General features: G+C 50.9%; 1 protein-coding gene across 4 annotated transcripts in view; it reads right to left on the bottom strand.

The window, feature by feature from the left end:
• Positions 1-25533, bottom strand: part of PTPRN2 (protein tyrosine phosphatase receptor type N2) — a 1029630-nt gene that overhangs the window by 336709 nt on the left and 667388 nt on the right. For all 4 annotated transcript variants that reach the window (XM_055347412.2, XM_055347413.2, XM_055347411.2 and 1 more), the window contains one exon: positions 18143-18207. In XM_055347412.2, the coding sequence (XP_055203387.1) occupies positions 18143-18207 (65 nt within the window). The remainder of the gene's footprint in view (positions 1-18142; positions 18208-25533) is intronic.

The following is a 25533-nucleotide window of genomic DNA, read 5'->3' on the forward strand; positions in this document are numbered from 1 at the left end:
ATTCCTTTGAAGCTAGCTTGACCCAATGCTATCTTTTGGAACAAATGATAAAAAGGCACTCTGAGTTAAATGAGACACTAACAGGGTCAGAGTTAGAGCTGAACTGGGTCTCTCCAAAGTGCCTATGGGAAGCTCTAATCCCAGAACTTCCAAATGTGACTGTATGTGGAGATGGAGTTGTCTATAGGAGTCATTACAGTAAAATGAGGTCATGAGGGTATGTGGAGATGGGGGTGTTTACAGTAGTCATTATGATAAAACGAAGTCATGAGGGTATGTGGAGATGGGGGTGTTTACAGGAATCATTACGGTAAAATGAGGTCATGAGGGTATGTGGAGATGGGGGTGTTTACAGGAGTCATTATGGTAAAATGAGGTCATGATGGTATGTGGAGATGGGGGTGTTTACAGGAGTCATTACAGTAAAATGTGGTCATCAGGGTGAGCCTGATCCCATGTGACTGGCATCCTTGTAGGAAGAGGAGATGCAGACACAGGTGCACACAGAGGGGTGAGGACTTGAGGATGCAGAGACGGCATCTGAAGCCCAGGAGAGAGGCCTTGGGAGAGACCAGCCTTGCCCACACCTTGATCTTGGACTTCAGCCACCAGGATTGTGAGCAATAAAGGTCTGTGACTGAAGTCCCCCACTCTGCAGTATTCTGTTGTGGCAGCCAGAGAAGACGCACATGGTCAACATGGCAACACCCCCTCAGTACACGCTAGACATCTGAGGCCAAGCCCCTGTGACTGCAGGGATGCATCTCTGCCTACGAGAAAGGAGAGGATTTCCTGTTTTCGTGGAACGTTAAGTCCAAGTGCTTGTCAACAGAAGAAAGTTACTTTTTGCTTTATGCTCTCATTAAAAAAAAAAAAAAGATTGGCACTTCAGTAAAAGGGTTTGTACACACACAACCCTAATTAGACTTTTAATAGATCCTTTGTTTCACAGGAATGAAAGTGAAGGTAAAGTTTGTGCCTGTAAACTACTAAAGAGCTACTAGGGCCCAGTGTCTAGGGCCCTCCACCATCCATCAGTTTCTAATGTAGGAGATGAGAACACATCACCCCAAAAATGACTGTCATACATCAGAACATGCCACCCCAAAAACAACTGTCAAAGAACATAACATGCCACCCCAAAAATGACTGTCATACATCAGCACATGCCACCCCAAAAACGACTGTCGAAGAACAGAACACGCCACCCCAAAAATGACTGTCATACATCAGCACATGCCACCCCAAAAACGACTGTCGAAGAACAGAACATGCCACCCCAAAAATGACTGTCAAAGGCTAGAAAACACCACCCCAAAAATGACTATCAGAGACCAGAATACACCACCCCAAAATGACTGTTGGAGAACAGAACACACTACCCCAAAAATGACTGTCAGAGATCAGAACACACCACCCCCAAAATGACTGCTGGAGAACAGAACACACCACCCCAAAAATGACTGTCAGAGATCAGAACACACCACCCCAAAAATGACTATCAGAGATCAGAACACACCACCCCAAAAATGACTGTTGGAGAACAGAACATGCCATCCCAAACTTGACTATCAGAGACCAGAATACACCACCCTGAAATGACTGTCAGAGAACAGAACACACCATCCCGAAATGACTGTCGGAGAACAGAACACACCACCCCCAAAATGACTGTCGGAGATCAGAACATACCACCCCAAAAATGACTGTCAAAGACCAGAACATGCCACCCCAAAAATGACTGTTGGAGAACAGAACACCTCACCCCAAAAATGACTGTCAAAGACCAGAACACACCACCGCAAAATGACTGTCAGAGACCAGAACACACCACCCCAAAAAGACTGTCAGAGAAAAGAACACACCACCCCAAAAATGACTGTCGGAGAACAGAATACACCACCCCAAAAAACTGTTGAAGAACAGAACACACCACCCCAAAATGACTGTTGGAGAACAGAACACATCACCCCAAAATGACTGTCAGAGATGAGAACACACCATCCCAAAAATGATTGCTGGAGATCAGAACACACCACCCCAAAATGACTGTTGAAGACCAGCCCACACCACCCCAAAATAATGGTCAGAGACCAGAACATACCACCCCAAAATGACTGTCAGAAACCAGAACATGCCACCCCAAAAATGACTGTTGGAGATCAGAATACACCACCCCAAAAATGACTATCAGAGACCAGAACACACCGCCCCCAAAATGACTGTTGGAGATCAGAACACACCACCCCAAAAATGATTGTTGGAGATCAGAACACACCACCCCAAAAATGACTTTTGGAGACCAGAACACATCACTCCAAAAATGACTGTTGGAGAACAGAACACACCACCCCAAAATGACTGTTGGAGATCAGAACACACCACCCCAAAAATGACTTTTGGAGACCAGAACACATCACTCCAAAAATGACTGTTGGAGAACAGAACACACCACCCCAAAATGACTGTTGGAGAACAAAATATGCCACCCCAAAAATGACTGTCAGAGAACAGAACATGACACCACAAAATGACTGTTGGAGGTCAGAACACACCACCCCAAAATGACTGTAAGGACACCCCCCAAAATGACTGTCAGGACACCACCCCAAAATGACTGTTGGAGATCAGAACACACCACCCCCAAAATGACTGTCGGAGATCAGAACACACCACCCCAAAAATGACTATCAGAGACCAGAACACATCACCCCACAAAATGACTGTCGGAGATCAGAACATGCCACCCCCAAAATGACTGTTGGAGCTCAGAACACACCACCCCAAAAATGATTGTTGGAGATCAGAACATACCACCCCAAAAATGACTGTGGGAGACCAGAACACACCACTCCAAAAATGACTGTTGGAGAACAGAACACACCACCCCAAAACGACTGTTGGAGAACAGAACATGCCACCCCAAAAATGACTGTCAGAGACCAGAACATACCACTCCAAAAATGACTGTTGGAGAACAGAACACACCACCCCAAAACGACTGTTGGAGAACAGAACATGCCACCCCAAAAATGACTGTCAGGGAACAGAACATGACACCACAAAAATGACTGTTGGAGATCAAAACACACCACCCCAAAATGACTGTTGGAGACCAGAACACACCACCCCAAAATGACTGTCAGGACACCACCCCAAAATGACTGTCAGAGATCAGAACACACCACCCCAAAAATGACTGTCGGATATCAGAACACATCACCCCAAAAATGACTGTTGGAGATCAGAACACGTCACCCCAAAAATGACTGTCAGAGACCAGAACACATCACCCAAAAATGACTGTCAGAGAACAGAACACACCACCCAAAAATGATTGTTGGAGATCAGAACACACCACCCCAAAATGACTGTTGGAAACCACAACACAACACCCCAAAAATGACTGTTGGAGAAGAGAACACACCACCCAAAAAATGACTGTCGGCGATCAGAACACACCGCCCCAAAAATGACTGTTGGAGATCGGAATGCACCACCCCAAAAATGACTGTCAGAGACCACAACACACCACCCCAAAAATGACTGTTGGAGATCAGAACACGTCACCCCAAAAACGACTGTCAGAGAACAGAACACACCACCCCAAAATGACTGTTGGAGACCAGAACACACCACCCCAAAATGACTGTTGGAGACCAGAACATGCCACCCCAAAATGACTGTCAGAGACCAGAACACACCACCCCAAAACGACTGTTGGAGGCCAGAACATGCCACCCCAAAATGACTGCCAGAGACCAGAACACACCACCCCAGAAAAGACTGTCAGAGATCAGAACACACCACCCCAAAAATGACTGTCAGAGATCGGAACGCACCACCCAAAAAATGACTGTCAGAGACTAGAACACACCACCCCAAAAATGACTGTCAGAGATCAGAACACATCACCCCAAAAACGACTGTCAGAGACTAGAACACACCACCCCAAAATGACTGTTGGAGATCAGAACACACCACCCCAAAGTGACTGTTGGAGACCAGAACACGCCACCCCAAAATGACTGTCAGAAACCAGAACGCATCACCCCAAAAACGACTGTTGGAGATCAGAACACACTACCCCAAAATGACTGTCGAAAACCAGAACGTACCACCCCAAAATGCCTGTCAGAGACCAGAACATACCACCCCAAAATGCCTGTCAGAGACCAGAACATGCCTCCCCAAAATGACTGTCGGAGAACAGAACATACCACCCCAAAATGACTATCAGAGACCAGAACATACCATCCAAAAATGACTGTCAGAGACCAGAACATAGCACCCCAAAATGACTGTCAGAGACCAGAACACACCATCCTAATAAATGTATGCCTTTTTGGCATAAGGATTATTTTGAGAAACTGAAGATATAGGAGAAGCTCTGAAAACAAGTTGATTCTCTTCTATAAGAGAGATCTATGTTTATAAAGGAGTCCTCCATTTGTAAGGGTGGCTCCTCTCTGCACCTGGAAGAGGACGGCTCTCATCACTGGAAACCCCATCAATGCAGAGGGCTCGACTGAGGGTGCATGACAGGCCTTGCCCTCGCTGACCGGCTTCTCTGGTCCCCTCCTGTGTTAATCTGTTTTCATGCTGCTGATAAATACATACTGGAGACTGGGCAATTTATGAAAGAAAGAGGTTTAATGGACTCACAGTTCCACGTGGTTTTGGGGAGGCCTCACAATCACAAGGCCTCACAAGGTCAGAGGCACATCTCACAGGGTGGCAGACAAGAGAGAGCATGTGCAGGGAAACTGCCCTTTACAAACCATCAGATCTCATGAGACTCATTCACTGTCATGAGAACAGCACGGGAAAGACCAGCTCCCATGATTCAATGACCTCCCACCAGTTCCCTCTCAGGACATGTGGCAATTGTGGGAGTGACAATTCAAGATGAGATTTGGGTGGGGACACAGCGAAACCCTATCACCTCCTCATTGCTCCTCCTGCTCTGTCTCAGCAGATGATGGTGCTGAAGCCTGAGTCTACACACCTCTTTGTGATTGACCCGTTTCTCTGGGTATGGCTCATGGATGCAGGAGGCGCACATGTGAATCCACTTCGGCTTGTTTATCTCTTGTGAATCGGTTTTTTGTTACAGGAGTCCACCCCTCCTAGGAACTCAGAAGAACAGAGACACTGCTTTTTCTTCCCCACACAGAGTAGTAGCTTGAGGCCACTGGCTCAAGCAAAAGGGGTACCTGAGTTGGCCTGGATGCTCAGTGGCTGCCCTGATAAGTGATTATGGAAAATGTGATGCCAGGGTGGTCTCAAGGCTGGAACGACAGCCCCCACCAGGGTGGGCTTGGCTCCATGTTCACTGTCTCGGGAGCAAGGCTGCTCTTACACCTGCAGCACGTTCCTCCACTCCACAGTGCCCAGGTGGGCCTGGGCTGGGGGCATTGGACACAATGCATCCTGGCAGCCACCCAGGCCTAGCCTCTCCAGGGCACCTGATGCCCACCTGGGCAGAGAAAGGCACCTGAGCAGAAGGGCATGGGGCTTTCAGAAGGAGAGTCCCTGATGGGGATGCAGATGCACCCGCCTGATGCTGGAAACAAGCCAAGTTCCTCCTGCTGGCCCCAACAGGAGAGTTTCCCCTGACAGACACACCTCTGGGCTCTGCTCATCAGCGTCCATGTCCCTAGCTGGACAATTCCAGGGTTGAAAATTAGGGTTTCCCACCTGTATCTCATGAACTCTGCCAGGTAAAAGCTTCATATTCATGGAGTATACCAGGTGCGAATGTGCTATAGATGTAGCTAAGGACATTTCAGCTTTCAGGAATCTCCATGAGAAAAGGAACTTAATTTGATGTGGGGCTCAGTGTAGGGAGTGCGATCTGGCCTGAGTCAGGCTGCCTGGGGCTGGCACCGGCTGCCGGTTCTGCCATGTCACTTCTCCTGCCTCGGTCTCCCCTCTGTGAAATGTTGCCTCCTGGGGACAAGGGAGATGACACGCATGTGAAGTGTGGAACAGACCCCGGGAGGGGGCGAGCATCACAACTGTTGCTGCCACTGTGCTGCTGCCATTCTGAAAAAGCTGCAGAAGGAGCTTTGGGGGGTGCAGGATCCTGTTAATTTTCTTCATTCTCTTTAAGCAACTCCAAGTCTTATGGGTTGACCCACTGAAAGGGGTTTCTGGATTATTACACACTGAGGGACCTTATGAACATCCCTAGAGTTCAGTTGTTTAAATAAAAATGAACTTCTGGTGCCACGTGAGCCAGGCTCCCTAGGGAACCTGCAGGGACAATCTTGCCTTCCACTAAGACCCAGGCACGAGGTGGGCCTCCGTTTCTTCAGCGGGAGACATCACCAAGTCCCCACCTCAGACAATAAGCCATGTCCCTGCGACTGAAATCTATATTATGCATATTTTTATAAAAATGCAGCTGAAAATGTTAGAAAAGGGCACAGGGAGGGAGGGAGGCGTGTCGAGAAGCAGGGACTGCCGTTGCCACAGGCAGACATGACTTATTTCATCTTATGTGACTATTTACTCTGATATTGAATAAAAATTGAATGTGTTGCTATAGCAACAGCCACATCACACAGCACCTCTCCTGCCTTTAAGTCACAGGAAAGTATTGAGAAGGCATCCGTGAGCCAGCGCGACGTGGAAACCTGTGTGCCATTCATAATTCCAGGAGGAAAAGATGTTGTTTCATGATGAACTCCTATTTGTCAATACGTCAAGTGCAGTTAATTATATCGAAAATACATTTTTGTGTTTTTCTTCACTTTTGAGAAATAGAAAAAGAGTGAGAAGAGCAGTAAGCAGCAAGCAGGCTGATGGGGTGCAGCTGAGCCCACCACAGTGGGGCTGCCCCGGGGCCATTGAGGTCCTTGTCACAGAGACAAACCCACAGTGGGCCTGTCCTGGGGCCATCGAGGTCCTCACCACAGAGCCAGGCCCACAGTGGGCCTGTCCTGGGGCCGTCGAAGTCCTCGTCAGCTGAGCCCACCCATGACAGGCCTGTCCTGGGGCACTTGAGGTCCTCACCACAGAGCCAAACCAGAGAAGGGGCTGCTCCTGACCTCTGACCTCCCACCAACCAAAGGCTCATCTGGGGTCCTCAGATGGGCTGAATGCAGAGCTGCCTGGGCTGGGCTGATGCAAATATTTTAATGCAATTTCATGCAGATTTCCCTTTCAGACGCAAATTAAGAATATTTACCAGTAAACAGGCTTTTCTTAGGACTGAGGCACTTTTGCATTTAGGAGAAAACCATCTGTCAAGTAATGCATATTAGAATAAAATAGAGTGACGGTGCAGGAAATGACAAAGATGCCCACTCCCGCCAGTACCCACTTCCCCCAGTACCCACTCCCCCAGTACCCACTTCCTCCAGTACCCACTCCCCCCATTACCCACTGCTGCCAGTACCCACTCGCCAGTACCCACTCCCCCCAGTACCCACTCCTCCAGTACCCACTCCCCCCAGTACCCACTCCTCCAGTACCCACTCCCCCCAGTACCCACTTCCCCCAGTACCCACTTCCCCCAGTACCCGCTCCCCCAGTACTTGCTGCCACCAGTACCCACTCGCCAGTACCCACTCCCCCAGTACCCACTTCTCCAGTACCCACTCCCCCAGTACCCGCTCCCCCAGTACCTGCTGCTGCCAGTACCCACTCGCCAGTACCCACTCCCCCCAGTACCCACTCCTCCAGTACCCACTCCAATACCCGCTCCCCCAGTACCTGCTCCCCCCAGTACCCACTCCCCCAGTACCTGCTCCCCCCAGTACCCGCTCCCCCAGTGCCCACTCCATTACCCACTCTCCCAGTACCCGCTTCCCCCAGTACCCAACCCCCATACCCACTCCTCGGTACCCGCTCCCCCAGTACCCACTCCCCCAGTACCCGCTTCCCCCAGTACCCGCTCCCCCAGTAACTGCTCCCCCATTACCCCCTCCCCCCAGTACCCACTCCCCACCATACCCACTCCCCCAGTGCCCGCCCCCCCAGTACCTGCTCCCCCAGTACTCGCTTCCCCAAGTACCCACTCCCCCAGTACCCGCTTCACCCAGTACCCGCTTCCCCAATACCTGCTCCACCCAGTATTCGCTCCCCCCAGTACCTGCTCCCCACCATACCCACTCCCCCCAGTACTGCCAGAGCCCACCACATGCACTGAGTGGGCAAGAGCCCACACAGGCACCACCGCCCCCTGCCTCCCACCCTTGGCAGAGCTTCCCAGATGCTCTTGGGCTTCTGGGGTGGGATGCCACAGGTTCCCTGAAACGCACGCTGTCTTCGGGGGTGTGAGTGAGTGTTTCTGGAGACAGAGACCCTGGTTTTTCTTGGGCTCACAGATGGTCTGAGATTGCTGGAGTGTTACACCCCAGTCACTGCAGCCTGGTTCTTTAGGCTGAGCCGGCACTAGGGACAAGCCGTAGCATGAGATGTAGGGTTCAGTGGTCCCCCCAGACTTCTATCCTTGGTGTGACCCAGCATTACCATCAAACACACTGTTACCTTCGCAAGCTCAGATCAGTCACCTTACCCAAGGAACCCTGTGAACTCTGACACCTCAGGCTTTTTAGATCCACTGTCCAGAGCCTCAGGAGCTGTGATCTCTTCCTTCAGATACTGCTGAACCCACCGCTTTCGCTCCGTTCTGACAAACCTACCTCTGACCACGTGAGCTTCTCTTCCTCCTGGGAGCTGCTCCTCCAAGCTCCTGCTCCAGGGGCCCCGTCAGGAACGTGTGGCCGTGCTCTCTGCCCCACCGGCCCATCCTGCGCCCCCCCACCCCCCAACATCCAATGCCCCTTCTCTTGAATCCCCAAACACAGGCCCTCATCTAAAGGCCAGCAGTGATTTTAAACCTTTGTCATGTACTGGCCTATACGCAGCACCATGCCACGCAGAATCTTCACGGATGTCTGATGACTTTCGTTACTGTGAGTGTTTCCCACAGCAACCATGGTCAATGGGTGATGGGGGCCGCCATGTCCCAGATGGTGGCTGCTCCCCTCAGGTCCCCACGTTTGCTAATGTGTGTGTAAACGCCTTTGCTTTGGTTACATATTTTCTCTTTATTTAGGTTGTAAAAAAATCGTACTAAAGGTAAAATGAGATAGAACTAGACACACACATTGTTCCAATATCAATCTCCTGGTTTTGCCATAATTGGCTTTTATAATTACCCAGACGTAACCACCAGGGGAAAACCTCACTGGGTAAGGGATACATGAGACTTCTTTGTCATAACTTTGCAATTCCCTGTGAATCTATAATGGTTTCAAAACAAGAAGTCAGAAATAATATAAAAACTTTTGGACAAAGGAAAAAACTCACTTGCAATTCCACTGAGAAAAATAAAGTCCAAAGCCCTAACTGATGGAGTGACCCACTCTTGACCAAGAGGACCCCAGAGAAACCTTAAAACTGAGTTGGGACCGTGACAGGATGAAGGTCAGACCCGCCTGGTTACCCGCCCCCATCATTAATCATCACCAGGCTTCCTTCCCTGGGTTCAGACCCGCCTGGTTACCAGCCCCCTCTCAACTAATCACCACCAGGCTTCCTTCTCTGAGGGCTGAACAGAAACCAGCCCTTTGAAAAGACTCCATTCCTGATATCCACCAAGTGCCTGAAGCTGCTCTTTCTTTTATGGTTTCGACCCAACAACCAATCAGCATTCCCTCCTCATAAGAGACTCCATTCACGGAGTGCCTCTGGCTAGTCTGTGGAGGCTGCACAGGGAGGGCCTTCATGTCCTCAGCTTCACCTTTTAATGCAGAATGCCTAACTGTAATCAGTTTACATGTTAAGTTTCCATGCCCCAGTGAACATGGGATGCATTTTGCAAACATTAGCTGACCATGCATGCCTGTGTCTCCCCTTCACAAATATTCACGGCTCCTCCCATAACCTGCTGAATATGTATACTTAGCCACCCGCTCAGCATAAATTCCTGTTCCCTTTGCCTCTCACTAGAAGTGCCTGTTTCTGGCTTCTGGCCAGAGGCTATGCTTCCCAGCTGGTCAGGTTGGCTGTCCTGCAGGATGCAGCTCTTTATAAGGAATAAAGCTCTCCTTTCCCAATTACGAGCCTCGTCATTCTTCTGCTGCCACCATCAACCCCATAAGAGCTGCTTTCTTATTCACCTGTTACGTACATGGGCTTCTAACATCTCTGTGCACACACATGTTTACACAGCTGCCTTTAAGTTTAGAGTTCTCAAAATTTTAAATGAAATCACAGAATTTGATTTATTTGATTGTTAATGATGAGTTACCTTGCTATAGTTTTATATTTTAAGTCAGTTTTTTTTTTGGTGAAGGTTTTGTTTTTCTGATTTCCTTGCTGGATGGAGTGTCTTCTTAGGATACATTTCTCAGAGTTTGATTACTGAGCCAAAGGGGAAGAGTTTTTGTTTACTGGTTTGCAGATGACCACTGCTGTCCTGCCTTCTAAAGAGTTAGACTCATTCACCCTGCCTACCATGGAGTGTACGTATATGAGTTTTATCACATTTGGTCTTTATTTATAAAACCAAAACTGTTGTTCTCAAGCAACCTTCAGTACTAATCTTAAAAATAAGACTTTAGGCTGGGCACGGTGGCTCAGGCTTGTAATCCCAGCACTTTGGGAGGCCGAGGCAGGCGGATCATGAGGTCAGGACATCAAAACCATCCTGGCTAACACGGTGAAACCCCGTCTCTACTAAAAATACAGAAAAATTAGCTGAACATGGTGGCAGAGGCCTGTAGTCCCAGCTACTCGGGAGGCTGAGGCAGGAGAATGGCGTGAACCTGGGAGGCAGAGCTTGCAGTGAGCTGAGATCGCGCCACCACACTCCAGCCTGGGCGACAGAGCGAGACTCTGTCTCAAACAACAACAACAAAATAATAGGACTTTAGACTTAGGATGTGATTGGAACATCTACGGATTTCTCACCCCACTGTAGCTCTGACATTTCACCTGCCCCCAGCACCACAGGGCCTCCAGTTTCACACAAATCATTTTGGCTGGAGAGCCCTTTGCGAGTGTTCTGCTTGCCAGCTCTCCACCTCACCTGTTGGCTTCCCCCAAATAGCATTTCTTCCAGCCAAGAGCCTCATCCATCCACCTGGATCCACGTGAAACATTTAATGTGCCTGACAAAGGCACGGTCCTGCTGCTGGGCACCACAGAGCAAAAACAGCTGTCACCCTGACAAGCAGGTACAGCACCTCCCCACCTCCCCACCTCCTTACTCCGGCTCTCTTCACCTGTGGGCAAAGGCCCCCCTCTGTCCCGTCCTCTCCTGGGTCACACCTGGGTGTGCAGAACCAGGCATCTGGTGAGGCGGGCAGGAAATCTGCATCTTCACAAGACCCCAGGGAGAAGGTGCATGGCCATGTCGGGCCATCACAGCTGATATGTTCCTGCTATTGATTTGGCCAAAGTCTGCATTCAATGTCCAGGTTCCTCTTGGTAATCCCCAAGCAACCGGGTAGGAGCTGTGTAGGGTAGCAAACCTCTTTGCACAGACAGGAAATGACAGGGTGGAAGTTGGGGGGAAATGAAGCTGGTTTCGAACACATCCATCACCCATCTTAGTTCTGCCCACTGCTTGCTCCCTGTGACAAGTGCTGAGCATCCCCACACCCCCCGCCTCCCACCCCAGGTAACAAACATCACACAGCAAATTCACATTATTCATGGGGTGGATTCTCACACCCCCACCCCAGGTAAGACATATCACACGGCAAATTCACATCATTCATGGGGTGGATTCTCACACCCCCGCCCCCCACCCAGGTAAGACACATCACACAGCAAATTCACATCATTCATGGGGTGGATGCATGACCATAGGTTCATAGACTTTTAAGGGACTTTTGGGATCCACATATTCTTAGCTACAGAATCCTTTCTTGGAACAAAGTTTCACCCAGAAGCCCAATGAGCAGCAGGCAACAGAAGCCTGGACCTTGCTGAGCCAGAGTGTGAGGGTAGCGTGAGCTGAGCAGGGATTCACACCCAACTGCCTCGGAGACCCCAGGGCTCCTTGAATAACCATCTGAAGACCTCTGACCTCATCCCACACTGGACAGAGAGAAGGCTCCCTCAGCAGAGATGGGGGGCTCTTTCCCACCCAGACAGCCCCCAGTCTGCTGCTCCTCCCCTCAGCTGCTTCTCAGATTCCTCTTGTTCACGCTCCTGAGCCTGCAGGGGCTCTGCTGAGACTCAGGGTCGGCCACTTCTCACTGACATGCTAGGCAGGGGACCTCTCTGCTCTATCACGATGCTAAGAAGCTAGAATGCACCCCTAACTCTGGACACAACTGAGAAGGCTGGAGCCATGGATCTGCCTTTATCCAAATTATTTTTCTTCCAAACTTTTGAGTTTTGCTTTTTGGTGATTATCACTTTCCTTTGGGAAAAAACATGGCTTTATTAATTTGAATAAAATGCAAACACTTTTCAAGATATCAGAAATTAGATTTTGAAATACATCAAAATGCCACCCATCTATGAGGGGTGTGTATCTGCACTGTAATCTGTTCATTTCCTTTAAATTTTGTTTTGAGATATTTCCATTTGGCTTAAAAGGTTTTAATTCCACTATCTGTCATCACTTGCATTAAACGCAAGCGCAGGGGAGAGATTTTGTAAATGCTATTAGATTTCTGTAATCAAACTCTGCTTTATATTCCAGAGTCAGGGATTAGAAGAATTTTAAATACATTAAAAATCAGAATCGTCAAATTCAGGCTTAATACTGAATAAGGCAATTAAAATTAGAAAAAAATCATTAGCTGTTAAATAATTTCTCAACTTGTACCCCTTTCTCCCATTTTCACCACTGCAAATCTACTCCAAATATATAAACCTCCCGAAACTACAGCAGCGAATAAAACAGACAAACCCTTCCATCACAGAGCTCCCATTCCAGGTGAAGCTGGAGATGCATCCAGGAATAAGGCCCATTGTTTCCTCTGAAGGCAGAACCCAGCCGTCACCTGCACTGCTTTCTGCACTCACTTGGGGAGACAGGAGACACAGATGCTGGGCTTGAGGGCCCTCTGGGCACGATGTCCGTGGGGTCAAGAGCTCGAGAAGAACCATCTTTTGAAATGTAAAATGGCCACGTGGAGAAGGATAATGCTCCAGGAGCTGGTCTCCAGCATTTGGTGGAACGAGAACAAAGAAATGTCTGGAGAAGGCCAGGAAGACAGGCAGGTCAGGGTGGATGAGCTCCTTGTGGCCAGATCGTAACCAGTGGGTGAAATAAACACTCTAGAGTTTGGTAATTTTCTGTCCCAGGGATGACGGAGCCTCTGCCCCTGGGAATGGCAAGGTCCATCCTCTGCTCGCTCAGGGGCCAGAGAGGACACAGGTTGGATGTGGATGGAAGCAGAGGCGTGGTGCTGTGCAGGTGAGCTCCTGCCTCTGCCCTCAGCCCCCACGGTCCCCCGCAGGAAGCCCATCAGCCCAACAGTCTAGGGAGAACCTTCCTTCCCACATATGAGATGGGTGGGCATCAGGAGTGGGCAGAGGCCAATTCTTTCCAGAGTTAAATAGTCCACTTCACAGATAATCTGAGCAGCAATTCAGATTTCCATGCATTGAATCAATCTACTTCCTAGACACAGCTTCACAAGGAGCAGTGATGCCATTTCCATTAACAGATAAGAAAACTTGACGGGAGAAACAGGCTGCGGCAGGAAGATCAAGAGCCCTGCGTGGCCCACTTTAAGTGTGAGGCTCCTCTACAGATCTCCCAGGAGAGAAAAGGAGGACACCTGTGGCCATACACACCTGTTGCTCGGCGAATGGGTCAGGGCTGGAGACATAGGCTTGGGATCATCATCGAACAGATAACATAAAAAGCCAGGGCCCAGGTGAGTTCCCCACAGGAGACAGCACGGACAGAAAGGAGGAGGGAGCCAGGCCCTGGAGAGTCCGATCTGTAGAACTCACGGAGGAGGAGCTGGTCGACTTGAAGGGAACAGAGATGGCCGTCGCGCCCAGTGAGAGCAGAAAGCAATGCAGGTGACGGCTGGGTTCTGCCTTCAGAGGAAACAATGGGCCTTATTCCTCGATGCACCTCCAGCTTCACCTGGAATGGGAGCTCGTGATGGAAGGGTTTGTCTGTTTTAGTCACTGCTGTAGTTTCAGTTCTTAAAACCTGCCTGACGCATATAAATACCTAGGAATGAATGAACGAACAGCTCACTAAACCGAGGCTGAGCAAGGACCCTCGCACACGCACATCGAAATCCCACATGACGCGTGGCATCGACTCCGAGAGGCACAAAGCCGAGAGCACAGGAAGAAAGTGGATCTCCAGATTCCAAAACTGAGAGGAGCAATCAAAACCAGGCGTGACTGGGAGCTGCTGCTGAAGTGGCTCTTGGACATTTGGCATCTTTCTGTGGATCCAAGCGTGTGGAAGCTGAGAGCTGGGGTGTGAGTTCCTGTGGAAGCTGAGAGCTGGGGTGTGAGTTGTGGAAGCTGAGAGCTGGGGTGTGAGTTCCTGTGGAAGCTGAGAGCTGGGGTGTGAGTTGTGGAAGCTGAGAGCTGGGGTGTGAGTTCCTGTGGAAGCTGAGAGCTGGGGTGTGAGTTCCTGTGGAAGCTGAGAGCTGGGGTGTGAGTTCCTGTGGAAGCTGAGAGCTGGGGTGTGAGTTCCTATAGTCACACGAGGACAGCCCATGTGGCCTTGGGGTGGATGGAGATGGGGACTCCACATGAAGCCCAGGACTTTGAGGACCTGCCTCCCTCAAGATTGAAGCCCAGGAACAGACCACCCACCAGCTGGGGAAGCGGGAAGGGGGCTGAACCCCAGATCTGTGCATGTGCCAGAGCAAGGTCCACACTTTATTGAATGAAGCAGAAACTCCCAGGTGGGCAATTGACAGGAAAGTGGATCCGCTGGGACACTGAGGGCAAAACTTCTTATCCAGAAACTCTCACATAGAAATTCACACTTCAGTATCATCAATCCCTGCTGAGGGTAAGCTCACAATTCTAAAAAAAGACTTCATCAACCACAAAAGAGGATATACCCACAGGAGGGGGGTCAGCAGATGTGATGAGCAGGAGTTGTAGAAAGCGAAGACTAGGAAACGGCCAGAGGGTCTGAACGAGACCATAAAATAAGCCAGAGGGTCTGGACGAGACCATAAAGTAAGCCAGAGGGTCTGGACGAGACCATAAAGTAAGCCAGAGGGTCTGGACGAGACCATAAAGTAAGCCAGAGGGTCTGGACGAGACCATAAAGTAAGCCAGAGGGTCTGGACGAGACCATAAAATAAGTAGGTTTAAAATGATTGAAAAGATAAAAGAAGATATCAAACACATAATCAAAGTAGAAGGTAAAAGAACAGATTTGATAAATTACTAAATAAAAATTTTTTTCTAAGTGAAAAATACAGTAACCAAGAAAAAAGTACCCAGCATTTGAGTTTTACAGCAGATTAGACAGAGGAGGAAGGAACGTGGGAGACAATTTCAGGAAATAATCTGTCGTGTAGCATCGCGGGAGGGAGAGGTGAAGGCGTGACAGAGGGTGCTGAGACAGGATGGATGGAACAAGAAGGTCCAACCCCTGCCTAATCAAATGCTGCGGAGGCGTCAGGACCGTGATGGGAGTGAGAGTGAATGTTTACGCGTGCTCACTCGTCCGCACTCTGCCACCCCAGAAACCTGCACACAACCCAGTGGTGTGGGTCCTGGGATGACCCCCATTTGACAACACAGGAAGCAGAGTCACGGGGTGAGCACAGAGACCGCAGGAGGCCACCGTGAAAGAGATGGCGAGGGGTAGCTCTGCAGAGTCAAGAAGGGGCCTGAGTGAAAGGGAGCACCAAGTATAGCACAAAACCCAGATCCCCCGATCCAAGCAGAGAGTGCCTGGACATCACAGGTGCCCAGCGGAGGACAGGAGGAGCTGGGAAGATGAAACCCAGATCCCCCGATCCAAGCAGGGAGTGCCTGGCCATTACAAGCACCCAGCGGAGGACAGGAGGAGCTGGGAAGATGAAACCCAGATCCCCTGATCCAAGCAGGGAGTGCCTGGACATTACAAGCACCCAGCAGAGGACAGGAGGAGCTGGGAGGCTGAAGCCACAGCGACCAGGCCCTGTGGCTCCTCCAGCATGGGAAGGGCAGCTCTGTCCTGAAAGGGTGGCCATGGAGGTGCTGTCCTCCAGGCTCAGGTGTGTGTGGGAAGGAGCTCCGTTGTGAGTGGGCAGCCGGGGAGGTGCTATCCCCCAGGCTCACGTGTGCGTGGACAATAGCATCTGACCTTCCATGCTTAAGAGGCAATGGTTGGCAAGGCACATGGCAGAAGCCACTTGGGCTGGAGCTGCCCAGTCAGTGGCTCCACCTGTCACCATGTCCTGCCTCTTTTCTGGAGTGGCCGGAGTCCAGGTTTCAATGAGGAAGGTGTGTCTGGACACCAGGCACCACACTTGTCACCTCCCAGATGAACGCCAGAGTCTCCCATTCCCCGTCCCCCACCCTTGCCCCTCCAGCCCTCTCAGGGCAGAGCCTCCCTCATGTCCACGGGACCCACCTCCCCACCCACCACAGCCGCTTCTCACGGGGCCTAAATATTCCACAGTACAGCAGAGGGTCCCAGCCTCGACGCGTTCTCTGACCAGGTTACAGAGATGGCTCTAACCTGAGTCCATCTAGATTTGTCCCAAATTCCTGGACACCATTATCCCTCTAGGAATGACTTAGCACCAACCACCACCCCACGTGGTGAGCTCAGAAGGGAGAGGAAAGACAGGAGGACACCACAGCTCCTTGTACACGCAGGAGACGCACCTCCGACATCACATCTTCCACATGCAGGAGACTCACGGCCGGGGCACAGCCACCCCCGACTGACTCCACCTTGAAGCTACTTGGCCCCTCCGCATCGGTCACTGCACCTTCCGTGGGATGCAGGTGGCTCTCGGCAGCCCCCCAGACTCTTGGCTTCTTTCTCACCCTTCACTGGGTGCTAAAGAGACAGCAAGCTCCCGGGAAAGACCAGGGCATCACCAGCTGCCCAACACCTCATTCATCCGGCATGAGCCAGGAAGGCATCGAGAAACACCAAGAATGGGAGCACCTGTCCGGGACGTGCACGCCAGTTTCCATCAGTCGCCGGCTGCTCTCCTCTCCCACACCCTGCCTGTCATTTAACCGAGACGCAGCCATTTTCAAAGCCCTTCAGGCTATTCTTAAGCAGGCTCTGCACGGGAAGCTCAAGAACCTCTGTTTGGGAAGAGCGGCCAATTAAGCAGCTTCTTATTTCAAGAGCCCGAGTCTGGGGCCTGGTGAGGACGAGATTTCCCCACAGAAGCAGCTTGTCTTTAAGTGGCTCCGCAGAGGGCGGCTCTGCTGTGTAGCAAGCACACTCATAAATAAGCGCTCCTTCACGGTTAATTATCTCTAATGGCGAGTGCTGTGAAACCCGAAATCTCGAACGCGAGAGCGCAGATTGGTTTCAGTCCACACTGACTGACGAGTGGCCACACGCCATTCCGCAGAGGAGGCGCGTCCGCGCTCTGTGTGCAGTTCATTAAGTTGTCATGTCAGGGGAGAGCGGCCATCGGCGCGGTGCGGGGAGGGGCCTGCGGCTCCAGCTGCTGGAGGAGCCTGGCCGAGCGCCTCTCTGATACCAGCATGGTAAGGTTTGGACACACAGGGGCTTGATAGATTTTCAATGATATTATGGAAGCATTTCCTGTTTTATATTGCCTCTCCCAAATATGCGTCCTTCAATATTGAAGATACAAGTATGTCCCACTGAACCCCAAGAGGAAAGAGTAATCCCTCTAGCCCATATTCATTTTCACACACTTGGCAACTACAAAACAGCTGAAGAAGGAAGGAAGCACATATTTTCTGAAGGCTTCTCCGTTCTTCTTAGCCATGAATGCTTTTTCTTGTGGGGATACTAAATCAGGACTTCAAAGGCCCTAAGACATCATTGAACTCGCCAGGCACGTTTCGCCACCGTTTCCCACCCGCAGAGGATGCTCCTGCTGCAGCCCACTGCTCCTCCCAGGAAAACAGGACCTTGGCTGAATGAACCTGAAGGTCCAGCCTCTGTTCTCACGGTGTTCGCCAGCACCCAGACAGCACTGCAGATCGCAGAGCAGACGGCACCCCTTCTGTTACTCACCGACCCGACTCCGGTTTGAAGAATTTCCAGTCCAGAGGTTTCCTCCAGTTTGTCTTTGTTGTCAACTGTTAGGAAAAATCAGAAAGCACAAGAGTCAGGTTGGAGAGGTCCTCAGTCTCCGGGCACCTCTGAGTATTTTCCTCCATTGAAAATTTCAATTACATGACTGCTTGACCCGCCTACCTTAATGGAAGGGTCATGAACAGGCACAGAATTAGAACCTGCACGAGGCCCCATTTTCCCACTGACCCAGTGTGCGTCCACCTCGGGCCGGCACAACTGTGCGCTTTTGGTTTCATCTAGAAAGGGGTGTCCCACCCGGGTCCCCGGGACTGCTGTGAATCACTGATGAGAAATATGTAGACACATTCTGCAAACTGCAAGGTCTTATTTTAAAATTACGTAATCGTTTGTAGCTGTATAATTACTGGGAAATATGTTTCATTAACCAGCATTAGGTGTTGATAAAAAGACTCCGTAGAAGGCAAAGCTGAACGTGTGTATTTCTGCCATCAGCACCGCCAGCTATTTTGCAGCCTCTTGTTCATGCCCTGACAGGAACATCCTATAATAATTTCGCTCCAATAAAAGCCTCACCCTGGTTTTCTCCTGATGTAGAATGAGGAAGACTTTCAGAGAATGAATTGCACTCGATGGCAAACCGAGGGAAATGAGCTCTGGAAACAATTAGCAGATGGAAATGAAACCCCAGTAATCCTAGCACCAACACAGCAAACCCACCTGCCCCACTTCACAGAGAGGACGGGTGTCACAAGGCAATTGACCTTGGCTTACGACTCTGTGGAAATATGCGTTTGCATAAAGCCCTTGTCACTTTGGAGATGAAAACCAGAAAAAAATGGAATTTCATTGCAAACCCTATGAATGAAGAGTGCCTTGCAATTGTGATTAATACAGGATGAGATAGCAGGAAAATATCAATTACTCTCACCCCTTAGTGTAACGCCCCTGTGTTAATCTGAGGTAATGAAATTATTCCTTTTGGAGAGGGATGCGAATGGGATCTTGTTACAGCCTGCCCTCCCTGCTGTTGGGGCCTCTCCATTGTCTTATGGAAAGTTTTTCCCTTTGAGCAAATGCATATTATTTTCTACATATAACTAATTACCTACTGCACTGAAAGAACAAGACAGACAGAAAACAGTCTGGGCTAAAGCAAAACTCCTTTAATACTTTATGATGGGGTAGAGCCCCAGGGGAGGGGAGGACACAAATGTAAGCCTTGGGTGGCAAGAGAGCTATAAGGCCATCGGTGCTGCTGTCCTCCCGCAAACAGAGGAGACTTCTGACAGATTGGCAGGCTTCTCTCAGGAGGGTAACAGTGGACTCTTTTAAGTAGGCTGAGGAACAGAAAGTGAGTACAAATGCGACCTTAGAACCACCCTGGTCACTGCTGCAGAACGGTCACCAACGTCAGGGTCAGGAATGAAAACGGCAGCCCCAGCCCATAGTAACGAGAAAAATCCAATCCGCCAGGGAGCACCCTTTTCCTGTGAAGGGCAGGTAACAACTGGGTCAGGCTCCGCCGGCCCACGGCTCTGTCGCAGCTACTCAGCCCTGCCTTGCAGCGTGGAGGTAGCTGCAGACCACGCCTAAGTGGATGGTCATGGCTGTGTTCCAACAAAACTTTATTTACAACAGCAGACAGTGGGCCTGACTTGACCTGCAGACTGTGGTTGCCAAGAGGTTGTCTGGCTCTAGTCCATTCTCCACACTGTGCACAGGGTGTCACGAGCAGTCAGTCTAAGGGTGTCTGTCCATCCTTGACCTCAACATCCGGACCTCTGGCTCCAAATCCAGACACTTCGGTGGCCCTTCAAAGCCTTTCAATGGTGTCCCCTGCAGGCATGGAGAACTTGCCTTGCTGGCCCTGAGGTCCAGGTGGCACTCCTTGCCCAGATATTGGGCTTTTCAGCACATTTCAGGCATTCTCTGTCCCCTGCCAGGATGCTCTGAACTCCTCAGTCTGACGAAAACACGGTCCTCCTCCCAGGCAGCTCAGGCCCTACATGTGCTCAGGGGCACCCCCTCCCTCAACATCCTCAGCACGGCCCTCTGTGTCTCACAGTTCATGGTGTGCAGGCTGCCTGTCCCCTGCATAACAGAATTGTAAATTATGGCACTGGGTAATTTCTGCTCTGTGTAAATGCTCCCATCACAGCTGACTTTAGCGCTCATGTGACACTACTAAAGGGAATGGGGAGAGATACTGTCTTAGTCCGTTTGTGTTGCTGTAAAGGAACACCCAAAGCTGGGCAATTTACAAGGAAAAGAGGTTTATTTGGCTCGCAGTCCTACAGGCTGCACAAGAAGCATGGCACAGGTGTCTGCATCTGAGGATGCCCCAGGCTGCTTCCACTTGCGGTGGAAGGTGAAGGGAGCCATGCAGTGTGCAGAGCTCACATGGGGAGAGAGGAAGCAGGAGAGGGCGGAGGGAGGGCCAGGCTCTTGTTAACAATCAGCTCTCACAGGAGTTAAGAGAGTGAGAAGTCGCTCACCTCCACCCTGGGAGGGCATGAATCCATTCACGAGGGATCTGCCCCGCCCCATCTGTCCCTCCCTCAGATCCAAAGCCCTCCCACCAGGCTGCACCTCCAACACGAGGACCGAACTTCAACATGAGGCATGGCGGGGCCGAACCAACCAGATGCAGAGTCACACATGGGGACTGAATTTCAACATGAGGCATGGCGGGGCCGAACCAACCAGATGCAGAGTCACACATGGGGACTGAATTTCAACATGAGGCATGGCGGGGCCGAACCAACCAGATACAGAGTTGCAGGCGTGCAGGGAAGAGTTCCCACCATGCGGACGTGGAGGACAGAAATAATCTCAAGGGTGCCGATGACGGTAAAATGTAGAAAACCAGTTATAAAATGGTGAGCTTTAGGATTGATCGCCTCTGCTCTTAACATAGTTTATTTAAGTGCATGTTTTTATCATTCAATGTTTCACAATGGCTGTACTGAATAACGGGCTCACAAAATTCCTGAAAAAGTAAAATTAGTTCTACTGAGTGGATGCAAATTGTCCCCCGCGCTGGCACAGTGCTTTGTTTACACCCGAAGTGGGGCCTTCCCGTCCCTGTTTCCTGGGTCCTGAGGCGGGGCCTTCCCGTCCGTGTTTCCTTGGTTCTGGAGTGCACACTTCCCCCAGCTGAAGTGGGGTCGCGGTGCGGGCCAGCATGGTAGTGACTAGGCAACTCCTGCCACCCTGAATCGGCAGCACAGCAAGGTGCATCCTTGGAGGCCTTGGGGAGGGAATGAGTCCTTGTTTCTACCTGAGCACTTTCCACCCGGCCTCCTATGAGGCCAGGAACGCGCCGCAGCAGAACTTCCAGAAAGGGCGTCAGCTGTGGCCAATAGTGACTCAGAGGACGATCTTGTTGGCTGCAGCGGAACACTCATGAGAAGTGCGGTGCTGCCAACCCCGCGGTGGCCTGGAGAGCACGTGGGGACCAGCCCCGCGGTGGCCTGGAGAGCACGTGGGGACCAGCCCCGCGGTGGCCTGGAGAGCACGTGGGGACCAGCCCCGCGGTGGCCTGGAGAGCACGTGGGGACCAGCCCCGCGGTAGCCTGGAGAGTACGTGGAAATCAACCTCACCGTGGCCTCGAGAGCACGTGGGGACCAGCATTGTGCTGTGTAGGCTCTCAGTGGAGGGGCTCCGAGTGTGACGCGCGTCAGGATTCTTTAACCCATTGATCACTAAAACTCCTTTTAGATGCCGATGCGAGAGTGAGGCTGATAAATGAGTGTGAGAGAGTTTGTTCAATAAATACAAGATCATCTGAGGGGATTCCAAAGCATGTGCTGTGGTTCAGTGGCACCGTCTCTGCTCTTCAGTGGACCTGAGCTGAGAAATGGCTTCCAAGTCAGTGAAACAGGCATCGTGGTGAGCTCCTAGCAGAGCTGCCTCCCAAGATGATGTGAGCCTCTCCATGACAGGCAAGGTTCTTCAGGGTCTATGACTGTACTTTGATGCTTGGGGGCCTGTGTTCTTTCTTCAACAAATGCATCCACGTTGCTGCAAAGGACACAATTTGGGGCCACCATCCTAAGCAAATTAATGCAAAAGCAGAAAGCCACATGCTGCCACACACTCTCACACGGAAGCAGGAACCAGACATCATCAGAGAGCCACACGCCACCACACATGCTCACACGGAAGTGGGAACTACACTCATCAGAGAACCACACGCCACCACATGCGCTCACGTGGAAGTGGGGACCAGACATCGGGTACTTACAGCCATAGAGATGGGAACAACAGACACTGGGGAATGTAAGATGGAATGTGAGAGGCAGTGAGAGGGAGGTGGGAGAAAAGGGCTGAAACTCCCTCTGGGGGACGTGCACACTACCTGCATGACGGCACTACCTGCATGACGGGAGCAAGTGTACCCCAAATCTCAGCATCACCAGTATGCCCAGGTCACAAGTGTACCCCAAACCTCAGCACCACCAGTATACCCAGGTCACAAGCCTGCACATGTACTCCCAGATTCTAAAATAAAAGCTGAAAATTAAAAATGCGGATAAGTAAACAGATGTGCCACTGACAACCCTCCCACATGCCCCACGGTGCTGCCTCTCGAAACTGACTGAACCTTTTAAAATGTAGTTCAGTCAGTTTAAATCAGCAATTGAAGCAAACAACCTGAATTAGTGTTTGGTTTTTTCTTTTTCCTTTTTTTTTTTTTTTTTGTACTAAAAGGTTTTAAGAGAGTACAAGGGACAGTTTCATTCTCGAGCTAATCTGAGACTGCAGTGTAAGTCTAAATCGAAGTCACAGAGTAAAATAATTGAAAAGCAATGAAGCTGGCAGTGGCTACATTCCTGCCACACACCAAGTGCCGGGGCAAGCGCTTCCTACACTTCAATCCGTCTCCCCATGCAGGCTGTGGATTTCCATGCACGCTTCACAAGCAGCTGTGAGGACCACGTGGGAGTCTCTGAGCCAGCATGGCCCAGGTCTTGGCACACAGCAAGCGACTAATCCATGTGCCCTCGTGACAGCGGCTGTTTTGCTGCGTGTGTCGTGGCCGGGCCACTGTCACTTCCTAAGGAGAAAGTGCTGTATCTGCTGCATGTCTGAGACTCCAGTGTGCTCTGGTCTCTTGTGCTATTAACTCGCCGATCAGGGCTTCTGCTTGTGTTTTGAACATCAAACATCAGCTGGAGCATCGCTCAACGACTTTGCTCCGGGTGACTCAGCTATCAGGGTCTTCCTCCCACAGTGGAATTGCTGTGTGCCCCGCTAACAGCACCCGCAGCAACAGGATAAAGGTCACCAGGATTCTCCTGATTTCTTCTGTTTCCCAAGATAGGGTCTCTTCCTTCCCCCACAGGCCGGTTCCTTCACAGGAGGAGTCGGGCTCTGCAGGCCGCTTCTCAGAGCCCGTGCGCTCCTGGTGTCACCGCTCCCCTCCCGAGGCCCTGCACAGGGTCTGCTGAGTGATACCCTCCAGCACTGTGCTGGGCACTGACATCCAACCTGCCAGCTCACGGCAAGCAACTCCACCATCCTCTGGAAAGCCCGACAGTGCCCTGAGCAGGTGCCGGGGAGTCTCACAAAGCACAGAATCTGGGTCCCAGAGTCCCCAGAGTCCAGCTTCTTGCCAGGGAAATCTCTCTGGAGATTGCTGAGTGCTTTTCGGGGGCGTCTGCGCGTTCCCTTGGCGCTGTGGAACGAGCCAGTGTCTGTGGGGCGTCAGCTGGCTTCACGCGGCCCTGTGTTCCGGCCCCTTTCAGCGATGCCTGTCCTTGCTAGTTCACTTTCTGGCTTTGAGATTTCTCACTGGCAGAGAGAATCGAAACACAGAGAGGCCGCACCTCCCTCCTCCTGCGTGGTGAACGCTGCACAAGGGCTCCACTGCACAAGGGCAGCCTCCGCAGCACAGCCCTGCGGTTTGTTGCTTCAGATTTTTTTTTAACCTCAAATATGCCTAAAAGGAAAAACAATGCCTCGTGGTCCCCGGCATCCTGTGGGTCTCTGGGCACCCCCAACACCTCTTGACATTATTCCTGCACCCTTGATGCTCCGCCGGATTTCTCTAAACGGCCGCGTGGATTCCCTTTTCCACACTGTTGGTGGAATTGTGACAGGTGCTGAGCTCTGATCCTGACACGTCTGCACTGGGGAGCCCACCGTCCTCTCGCGGGACTTTTGCCCACACCTGTGTAACTGAGGACTCACACCTACTCCTTTTAAGTCTAAAGTAAATACCTGCTGATTCTCAGTGTCCTTTTGTTCCTTTTTATGAACTCCATGACAATACTGCCAATTTTTAAGTCTCTGCTGAACATGTTGAAGGAGGAAAAGAAGAAAAAGCCTGCTTCAGCCAGATGTCCATCAAATGCCAGGTCTGAGTTATGTTTTGAGCCAAGCTCTGGGCCTCCCGAGTCTGTCAGGCCAGGGCGTGGAGACAGTTGGAGAAGCTGCCTTAATAAAGGCACAGAACAACAGAGAAAGCCCGTTTTTATCTTCATGGGAGACAAAAAGGGTTTCCAAACACAAAAAAGAAGTCCTTTAAAATTAAATTCACTAGATGAAGGATATGCAAATTACCTGAAGAAGCGGAACCCTATAATGTTCTCAAAATTCTGCAATAGCCTATTTAATTAGTATTTTAATTTATCAGACTTATTCTTTGCACTTGACAATTTATGCAGCATTCCATATAATTAAAAGCAGGCAGCTACAGTGGAATAATTTTGCCTACTCTCTTTATCCTCGTTATTTTAACCTGAAAGAATGTGCAGAAGTCTCTTCTGTAATCTAAATTACAATGGGGATCACTTAATGGCTTTGCTCCATTAGAAGGTGGGAGGGGAGGGAGAGCCCCCAGGCCCGGGGTGAAGCTGTCACCTGGAGCCTGGCCAGCTTTCTGGACAGCACCACTGGCTTCCTTAGGAAGGATCCTCCTCCCTTATGGGGTGGAGCCTGGTTTCTGGCCGAGCTGAAACGACGTCCCCTAGGGTAAGACCTGCATCCTGTGCCTCACAGCCACCGTAAACAAGCTGCCTCAACGCTGCCACTTTCCACCCAGGGCCCCCGTGCAGGGGGTCAGCATCTCTGGGTAATTTGGGGACCTCTGTGGACTCTGCCCCTGCCCTGAGGTCAGCCTTCCTGAAACTGGAAGCCACTGGTCAGGATTCCCCGTGCATGTCAGCAAGGTGCCCAGCCGAGGGCTCTCCTTAAAGCGGAAGTCATTCCCGGGAAGCGGAAGGGGAAAGAGCTTTGAAGGAAGTTGATTCAGTGATTGGAGCTCTGGTCCCAACCGGCACCTCCTTTCCTTTTTGGGCATCCCAGGGTGGCCACAGAGCCACTGGGAGTGCAGAGGCCTCCTGGGCCCAGGCGAGCTGCC

This window comes from Gorilla gorilla, chromosome 6, assembly GCF_029281585.2.
Source record: "Gorilla gorilla gorilla isolate KB3781 chromosome 6, NHGRI_mGorGor1-v2.1_pri, whole genome shotgun sequence".
In the NCBI taxonomy this organism is placed as follows: Eukaryota; Metazoa; Chordata; class Mammalia; order Primates; family Hominidae; genus Gorilla; species Gorilla gorilla.